The sequence below is a fragment of the Pinus tabuliformis genome, chromosome 2_1 (assembly GCF_031772625.1).
Source record: "Pinus tabuliformis cultivar Carrire ecotype Pingquan chromosome 2_1, CPIR1, whole genome shotgun sequence".
Taxonomy (NCBI): domain Eukaryota; kingdom Viridiplantae; phylum Streptophyta; class Pinopsida; order Pinales; family Pinaceae; genus Pinus; species Pinus tabuliformis.
The window spans coordinates 344,336,884-344,346,996 of NC_142299.1; the positions used below are offsets into that span (position 1 = coordinate 344,336,884).

The 10,113-nt window shown below is 41.6% G+C and overlaps 2 protein-coding genes across 2 annotated transcripts; both read right to left on the reverse strand.

The window, feature by feature from the left end:
• Window positions 1–5,952: 5,952 nt before the first annotated feature.
• Window positions 5,953–6,627, reverse strand: LOC149200266 (uncharacterized). The gene has a single exon (XM_089400891.1). It carries the CDS (start codon window positions 6,625–6,627, stop codon window positions 5,953–5,955), a length of 675 nt encoding a protein of 224 aa, XP_089257017.1.
• A 1,027-nt stretch (window positions 6,628–7,654) lies between these two features.
• On the reverse strand, window positions 7,655–9,841 carry LOC149200267 (uncharacterized). Its single transcript, XM_089400892.1, has 3 exons — window positions 9,422–9,841; window positions 9,044–9,283; window positions 7,655–8,503 (listed from the first exon to the last, which is right to left on the reverse strand). Exons 1-3 carry the CDS (start codon window positions 9,839–9,841, stop codon window positions 7,655–7,657), a joined length of 1,509 nt encoding a protein of 502 aa, XP_089257018.1.
• Window positions 9,842–10,113: the final 272 nt, after the last annotated feature.

The following is a 10,113-nucleotide window of genomic DNA, read 5'->3' on the forward strand; positions in this document are numbered from 1 at the left end:
CCGATGCCGGACATTGAAAAAACATATGGATGTTTGTTTCCGGCGCTTGACAGCACATAACACATCTACCAGGACCCGACCAGCCTTTTCTTTGCAGAACCTCCCATGAAAGGTTCCTATTGGAATAAACCAACCAGGAAAATAATATAGCCTTGAGCGAGCATGAAGATTTCCAGAACTTCAAAGGAAACAAAGGCATAGGGAGCGGCTGTAGAGTCAACGAAGCGGCAGCATATAGATCTTTGACAGAGACTGGCAGAGAGGATCTCGACTTCGACCATACCAAAACATCATTGGTCCCAGATTGTTTAATTCCTTTTCCATCGAAACTCATTACCGCCGATACCCATAGCTGACACAGAGAAGGAGGCAGATTAAGATCATCAGCAGTCTTCCAAATAGGCGTCGATGAGGACCATGCATGAATGAGCTTGTTCCATGTAAATAGACCCCGAGAGTGCAGGAAGGAAATGAGGTCAGGAGAGAGGGAATCTTCCAATCCGTGTACAGTCGGTTCCAGGCCGATAAGAATATTGGAGCCTGTGTTAAAGCGCCATCGAAGGAAATCAAAAAAGAGCAGCTGAATCTTTCTGAATCCAAGCCATATAGCAGAACCTCCTGTTGAGCCGAGAGACTTCTTCCGATACCAGTATACCAGAGGCTTACCTTTCAGGTATTTTTGGTTGATGATGGAGCTCCATTTTCCCTTACCGAAGATACCTCGATGCAGAGAATTGCACAGGAGAGCCTTACCGAAAGATCTCATATGAAGCAGTCCCCATCCGCCAGATCTCTTTGGTCTAGAGATTGTGTCCATCTTAACTAAGTGCATCTTGGAAAAATGAGATCTGCCGCCCCATAGAAAGTTTGCAGATAGAGAAACCATTTTGTTGATAATAGAAGAGGGAAGGGAGTAAAGGTGTGCCCAATACACCGCAAGCTGTGATAAAACTGATTGTACAAGGATGACTCTGCCACCTAAAGATAAAAACCGCAACTCCCACCGTGAGATTTTTTTGTAATAGCGATCAATCAGCCATGTCCAGTCCAACCTACGGTTCCCCTTTGGCTTGAGAAAAAAGCCCAAATACTTGAAACCATCTTTGATTGGAGCGAGGTTGATACCAAAAAGAGTTGCAATCCACAAAGCCAATTCCTCATTAGTGTCATTATGATATAACAAAGATTTGGCTTTGTTAATGATCAGGCCCGATGCCGATTGAAACAATTGAAATATTCCATAGAGGCATGACCAGCTCGATTTGCGAAGCATGGAAAATATAAGAATATCGTCAACAAACAAGTTATGAGACAAAGAGATATTCTTACATATCTTGATGGGGGCGCATCGTTTGTCTGCAACAACTTTGTTTATCTGAGTGCTGAGAGCATTCATGACCAAGATAAAGAGAAGTGGAGAGAGCGGACAGCCTTGTCGAAGTCCTCTCTCCGCCTGAAAGAACGCTGAGGGGGATCCGTTTATGATGACAGAGTATTTAACATTCTCAACGCATGCCATCACCCAGTTTATTCCATGAGATCTCAAACCAATTTTTGCAAGGAGGATACGGAGGAACCCCCAATCAACACAGTCGTATGCCTTTTCTAAATCAATTTTAAGAATGGCAGCATCTGTGTTTTTCATTAAAACTGAGAATAAACATTCCTGTGTGGATGCGACAACATCAATAATGTTCCTGTCCTTTAAAAACGCATGCTGATCCCTGGTGATGAAGGAGTTTAGGATCGATTTCATTCTCTCAGCAATGATTTTGGATGTGATTTTGAACAGAATGTTACACAAAGCTATTGGCCTGAAATCCGCAAAAGTTTCAGGCAGGACCTTTTTAGGGATGAGCGCTATGAAAGTGGCTGTAAGAGCGCTATTCACATTCCCTGACATGCGAGAGGCATCAACCATCCCAAGCAGATCATCCTTGAATAATTCATAGAAATGTTGGAAAAATTCAATGGGCCATCCATCCGGCCCAGGACTTTTGTCCTTTTTAAATTTCTTGATGGCCTCCTGTAATTCCATTTCCGAAATGGGCTTAAAGAATTCCATATTTGCTGCTTCGTCAAACATGACAGGAACATGTTCAATCATTCGAAAGACATCATCAATCTGTATATCCCGCCGCTTGTATTGCTCCTGAAAATACCTAGTGGCTTCAGACGAGATTTCATGTTGAGAATGAAAGAAGCCCCCTTTACCATCTTGAATCTTCCAGATCGAATTCGCCCGTCTTCTTGCATTTGCAAAATTGTGGAAAAATTTTGAATTTCGGTCGCCCTCCTTTAGCCAAACCGCCCTGCTTTTAAGTCTCCATGCAAATTCTTCCATTTGCAGCAGCCCTTGCTTCTTCTTCTCTAGGGATCTGAGATGGATTTTTTGTTCAAAAGACATACCGTCAGAAAGAATCTTAGCAGATAAGATACTTAGCTCCTTTTTTATATCCTCTAGCTCCTGTTTGTCCCGCTTCTTCTTATTGATAATCCAATCCTTTGCCACCACCCTCAAGGACTATATTTTCACGAAAAGTCGTGAAAGGAGCGTTTTCTGATCACTTTTTCATACTTGCATAGAGTCTAACCGTTGATTATTTCTTTCAAGAAATTCCATAGTTCCTTATTTAGTCAGAAATGTGATGGTTCACGAATAATGAATGAATGATATTTTTTAATGTTTATGTGACTAAAAATATTCTATGGAACTACAATGTATTAGAAATTTGTTTTAACATATTCAACAACTAAATAGCTAAATTTTACTAGTAACCCTTACATACATCTATATGAATGAGAGAGATGAGCTAAGGATGGTTTTATTGTTTTTTCTATTGGTCAATTAGCATCTCTATATTGGAATGGGTTTTCTATTATTTCAATTGTGTTTTTGAAAAAATTTAGGTAGATCATCTAGATTTTATCTCTATCTACTTATCAAATATATTTTTATATTGGAATGGGCATGTGGAAAGTCACAAATTCAATTTTATTTTAAAATAAATTAAGTAGATGATCTAAATTTAATCTCTATTAATGTTTTTATATTGAAATTGATTTCTCACAATTTTTTTTTTTAATAAATGAATGCTCTAGATGGGAATCTTATATTCAAATCGTCTTCCCACAATTCTTGGTTATATATCTATTTGAATCAGTGTTGTGTTCATATAGAAAATAAATTTTGTATTTCTATTAAATGATCCGAGGTATGAGATATATTATTGTCAATGGCAATCGCACATGGGGAGTCACATCGAAGCTGGCACAAATTCTTTCAGTACCTTGTATCTCAGTGGAAATAACTATAACAATCAATGCTCTAAATCAACAAAAGGAAGTAAGTCACCATTCATCTATCATAGCTAGTATTGTAAGCTTAGGAATATAGAGATAAAATGTTGAATATGTTTCTATAATGTTGCTATTATTACTGTCTACATGCATTTTAATGGCTCTATAGTAATAGATGGGAAAAATAAGCCCTGATTTTGAATGACGGATATATGATTTTGTGTATATATCATATCAGGATAGCTAGGTTCCTTTTTCTTATCGTCGCAACATTCAATACTTTACAAAATATTAAATGGAAAATTGGGAAATTATTTATCCATATTTTTTTTGGTTTTAAAACACTTTTTAATTAAGCATGGCATGCGTGGGATGGGAAAGAGTTGTGGAAACATAGCTAGATATAAGCATTGGGGACCAAACTTATTTTTGGAGATTTCTATGAAATAACCTTAACCTTGCTATTTTTCTTTGTCAAGCCAGGTGAAATATGTTAGAGAGGGTGAAACATGTTACTTGTTAGTGTTGGATCTCTATCATTGTCATTTTATTTTTGGATTTTAGGAGTATGAGTCATTGTTGTAGTAATAATATTTGGATGGATGTGTTGTTGCTTTTGGTTTTGTTGGCATATTTCTTTTATCTTTTTAACAAAAAGTTTGATGGGGAACTAGCAACTTCCTCACATATATGCAAATGCAATGGCTTGCAAGCTACATATATAAAAAAAATCATAATTCAGTCTAAGAAAGAAATGTTGTGAAAACTAGAACTTAAATCCGAAACTCCAACAAAATGCCTATCTTACAGCTGCAGTATTATTTATTATTACAACTATTTTCTTCCCCTTGGAAAAATCGTAATTTTCATTGAGCAAGAAAAATTACATGTTGTAAATGCATGATGCATATGCTATAAGAGAGGCATTGCCTGTGCAAAAATAAATTTCAGGTATGTAACTGTTCAAAAATTTGATGCCTTATGTCTACGTAGGGAGGCATCAATGTCATGTAATATACTGCATAATAATTTACCAGATAAGTAGTCCAGCACTTGGATAGTGCTGAGCATCTCAAGAAAAAACATGTATATTTACAGATGGAATAATGACTGACGACAAAAAAAACATATGAAAATGTCCTGGCTGCCATTGAGTCGGTGCTATACAGCTATGTCCATATATGGCCGATGGAAGTATTGATAATGAGCGCCTTCCCTCTGTTCCTGAATTAACCAAGTGCCAGGAGGCCTGTCCGTAACCTCTTTGGATAGTCTGTCGGTGGTTGTGTTCCGTTCCCTATAGATATGATGGCATGTAAAAGAGTCAAAAAAAGAGATAAGTCACAGAGCCTCATCTAGAATATGTCTCAATGAAAAAGCAGAGCATCTAGTAGTTTTGTTTAACCAGTCACATACAACTTTAGAGTCCCCAAATAATTGTAGATCTCTGTAGTGTTTATCCAAAGCAAATTGAACAATAAATTTTGCGGTGGTTAATTCAGCAAAGTTATTTGTTCCCCGCCCTAATCCCATTTGAATGTTGTATTGGTGGGAAACAGAAATATGAAGAATGGCACCTCTACCACATCCTCCCTCCTGGGCGGAGCCGTCAAAATAGGCCCAAGGAATCCGATGATTAATAGTCTCTGGTGCAATAATGCGGGATCTAGAGAGTTCAGTGTCATCTGGAATGAGGGCAAAATCAGACAAAACATGAGCAGCAATGGAGGGCCAGTGTGGGGCGATGTTCTGGAAAATGAGTCTGTTCCTTGTGATCCAGAGAGCCCAACAAACGAGGAGTGGTAGGTTCCTAAGCTTGGTCGGGATAGCGTTAGTCCACCAATCGGACCATGCTTCTATGATAGATGCTCCCGTCCACCTGCATTGTGGTGCCACCGATATTAAAATAGATTTCCATAGTTCTTGTGCAGCTGTGCACTCTATAAAAAGATGAGGGATCAATTCATTGCAGCATTTACAGAGACATCACCAATATGGACCATATTGGGAACACTTGAGGAGGTTGTCTCTTGTGGGGATTTTATTTTTTAAAATTGTCCACATAAGGAGTCTACATCTGGGAGGTGCTTTTAGTTTCCAAAGATTCTTCCACCATGACTCAATGTCTAGAGGTCTGCGAGATTCGACCAACACAAGGTAGCCTTCCTTAGGTGAGTATCTCTCAGTCTTCGAAAGAGCCCAGATTACCTCATCTTCACCCTCACTTATATGGATGTGTGCTTTTGTAAGGGCCTCGATATAATCATTCCAGGTTTGAGTCCACTGATGTGGGATATTCAGATGGTGAGTTGATTTCCATGCTTGCTGAAATAATGTAGTATGCTCAGAGTCTGCGATGTGACTAATGTGAGTAATATTCGCTGCATTGAGGTGTTTTGTGAGTTTTATTAGTAGCCTGTGAGTATTACCACAACCAATCCATGGATCCAGCCCAATCCTCACAGCCAATCCAGATTTTATTTTCCAAGTAATACCTGCTCTGATGGAGTCCATAGACTTGATGACAGCCTTCCATATTATTGAAATCCCTGTGGAGAGCCTTTGAGGTAGTCTTAGCCAGTCCATCACTTGTAGTGGGGAAATATATTTGGAGACAACCACCTTTTTCCAAAGACTACTAGTTGTAATGAGCTACCAACCAAGTTTTGCTGCCAGTGCTGAGGAGAAATCCTCCAGCTTCTTAATGCCCCAGCCACCCCATTTTTTTGGCAGGTTTAGAGCGTCCCACTTGACCCATGAAATTTTTTTCCCTGTCTGACTACCCTTCCAAAGGAATCTGTAGCATAAGGCCTGTATCCTAGAGAGAATGCCCCTGGGAATCCATGCCAGGGTCATCCAATAGACCGGGGTAGCCTCTAGTACACTTTTAATGAGAATAAGCCTGCCTACCCTAGATAGATATTTATGATACCAGATGTTGAGTCGCTTTTCCATCTTTGCAATAAGCCAGGTCCAGTCTGCTATTTTGTAACCCAGGGGCTTCAACTTGTATCCCAGATATTTGAGACCCTCCTCCAGTCTCAGATGGGAGAACTGAAATCTTTGAAGAGCATAATGGATTTCATGCTGGGAGCATCCTGCCACTGTTAGAGTAGACTTGGTGCAGTTAATAGTCATTCCAGTGGCTGATTTGAATAGAGAGAAAGTATTCTTCATATTCGTCAGGTCCCCAATGCCTCCATTGAGAAATATCAAGACATCGTCCACAAATAACAGATGAGTCAAGATGCAGTCATCTGTGATTTTTATGCCTTGCAATCTGCCCCTTCTGAATTCTTCTTTGACTATTCTGTTGAGCCCTTCCATAATGAGGAGAAAAAGTAATGGTGACAGAGGGCATCCTTGGTGTAGGCCTCTTTTAGAATGAAAGAAGGGAGAATCACTTCCATTAACCAGAACACTGAATGGTATGTTAGTGATACAACTCATAATCCATTTAATGAAAGCAAAAGGAAACCCTAGGTGGGTTAACAACATTCTTAAGTACAACCAACAAACTCTGTCAAAAGCCTTAGAGAGATCTACCTTAAGAATCATACCTTTGATTTTCTTGACATGCAGAGAGTGCAAAACCTCCTGAGCTGTTCCCACGGCTTCATGAATCTAGAGATCTTGTAGGAAGGAAAATTGCTCCAGAGATATGTGTTTGGATAAGATAGGTCTCAGTCTGTTGGCTATAATTTTAGCCATGATCTTATAAATGCAGTTGCACAATGAAATCGGTCTATAGTCATCAAAGGTGGTTGGCTTATCGGTCTTGGGGATGAGCGCAATGAAGGTTGAGGTGAAAGGAGCATGCATTTTGCCATTATGTCTAGAGTCCTCAATGACTTTGAGGAGGTCTGTGCCGAGAATCTCAAAGAAATCTAGATAAAACTCTATCGACCAACCATCCGGCCCAGGGCTCTTATCTTTCTTAAAACACTTGAGAGTGGCTTCCAGTTCCCCTAGAGAGACTTCCATAGTCAGATCCCTAAAATCCTCCTGATCCACAATGCGTGGAAAAAGATGATCCACTTGAATTATTTCAGCAAGGTTAACATCAACGGGGGCTTTGTAATTTTTTTTTGAAATGAGAGGATGCCAATGAAGCCAGCTAAGGGAAAGTGTTTACAGTTTGGCCTTGTTCATCCGAGAGCTGCAAGATGGAATTTATTGCTTTCCTCCCATTTGCATATTTGTGATAAAATTTAGTGTTATCGTCACCCTCTTGTAGCCAGATCGCCCTACTCCTCAACCTCCAAGCTTCTTCACGGTCCTTTAAGATTTTCCCTCTAGCTGCATAGCAAGATGTGATTCTTTCCTTGTGTTCTATGGAGCTGTATATCCCCCCCTAATCATTTTCAAATTCTGCTATTTCACTTTCTGCCTTCCTCAGGGTTTGATCATCCTTGACCCTCTTGTTATGTGCCCATATTTTAGAAAGCCTCTTCAGCTTGGTGAGATTGTGAGCAAAACCTTTAACTATGTTTCCTCCAGCATCTGGGGGATTTCCCTTCCAAAAATTTGTGACCATGCATATATAGGAAGCATCTTTTAACCATGTAGAGCAGAACTTAAATGGACCCTTAGGTTTCCCCTGCCCTCCACAGATTTCCATATATATAGGGAAATGATCAAAGATGCCTCCCGATCCCACCCATTGTCTATGATTAAGACCATGGTCAAGCAGTCTTTCCTTGATCAGGAATCGATCAAGTCTGCGAGCTAGACTGTCATCCCCAATCCTATTATTCCTCCAGGTGGGCTGCAGCTTTGCAGAGGGGATATCTATCAAGTTGTGTGAATCCAAAGCATTCTCAAAATAATCAGATAGGGGGTCTCTCTGTGCTCGGTGTCCCCATGATTCAGAATGGCCTAAGGAGAAATTTAAATCACCTCCCATGATAAGGTATTCCTTTTGAAGAAGCTCAGAGCTCAAGAGATGATCCCAGAATTCAGGCCGATGGTGGCATGGCCCATAAACATTGTAAAACCGAATCTCCAATCCTAGGTCAGCTATGAACAAATCTGCCCCAATATGCCTAGATCCACCCCAACAGTTGCGGAGAATAATGGTGCATGGATTGAAGCCTAAGGCGATTCCACCAGATCTTCCATTGGCATCAAGGCCAAGAAATTTCCATCCGGGGAGCATCGATTCTAGTAGGTGAGAGATGGCTTCAGCTGTTCCTAGAGTTTCCTGTAAAAAAATGACATCTACCGGTTCTGTAGCTATCATTCTTCGAAGTGCTAGTTTTTTATCGGGCCTAGCGAGCCCTCTGCAATTGAAGGAGACTATCTTCATGGGGGGGCTCCTTCAGGGGGGTCCGTGCTCTAAGTGCCCCATGAATGGTTGCTTGTTTGCCAGAAGCAATCTCATCTCCAGCTAGGCTCTGTGCTTTGGAGAGAGACGAGGGTCGACCACGAGGAAGTTTAGGGGGGAAGGGGGAAGTAATCAGGTCTAATCCAATGTGGTCCAGAGCCTATCTTTTTGCCTTGGATCGGGTCTGATATCGCAGGGAGGGAGGCCTTGACTCGGGTGTAGAGTGATTAGGGGAGGGGGATCCAGGAGCGAAGGGGTAATGGTAGAGAAAGTAGATGAGGGGGACTAAGGGAGCAGGCCAAAGAGGTGGGGGAAAAGAGAGTCCTACCAAGCCATGAATAATGCCAGAAGCAGAAGAAACATTACCATTTGCATTAGAGAGCAGATGAGAAAAAATTGCGGAGGGAGAGTTCTTACCCGAAGCATTGCAGTCCCGGTAGCTGCCCTAGCCCTTGTGAGAGGAGGAGAGGGTGGCTGAATAGGTGGTCTACCTTTCTTCTTCAGGATCACTTGTGTGGGGGTCTTCTTTACTGAATCTGGATCTGTTTGCACCTCTAAGTCTGCTCCAGGGGGTTGTTCCCATGGCTTCGATGGTGACTTTGGTGGGATCACCCTTCTAAAATCCCTTGTGTGAGCCTTGCCATTAAGAGGGCAATCCTGAAATAGGTGCCCTACCTTATGGAATATTCTGCATCTGAAGGGAACTCCTTCATAATCCAATGTCTATCGCCAAGAGAAATTCCTCCATTGAATAGTGATGAACTCCTGTAATCCGTTAGTGGTATCCAAATGTACCAGGACCCTGGCATAGGCCATCTTCCCTGTAGTGAGGTAGGATTTATCATGTTCTAAATAAGTGCCAAGTGCATTCCCAATACGTCTGAAGACATCCTCAGACCAGAACTGTAATGGTAACCCAGGAAGACAGACCCAGAGGGGGCCAGCTTCAAGCCGCTCTTGTTCAGGATCAAACAGGGGAGTCCATCTGCGGAGGAGCACCGACGCCTGTTCTATGTGCCAGACGGTTGAGAGCACCCAATTTGTGTGTTCAACCCTGGCAAAGCGTAGGGAAAACCATCCCTTGACAAAAGTTTGGATGAATGGAGGTTCAGCCAGGTGATGACCCCATACCTCAGATGCCCATTGCTTCAGTCTTGCCACGATATAGTTGCGTCCCCTGACACAACCCACCAAAACCCTATCTGTTGTGTCCATGGAATTGTACAATTGTGTGTCCTTGGTTAGCCTAAGGAAAACCTCATAGGCCTTAGGTTTCAAACACCTTTTTTTTATGGCCTGGTCCTATCATCAGATGAGGGTTGCTGAGAGTCAGTCGAAGGGGGGCGAGTCCCAGAGATAGTAGAGTCTGGGTTAGGCGCTGAGGTGAAGACACTAGATAAGGGAGGAATTCTAGTGAGGTTGCCAGACGGGGGAGCGGCAAAAGGCAGCGAGGGTTGATAGGCGACAACTTGAGTCACAGGTATGTG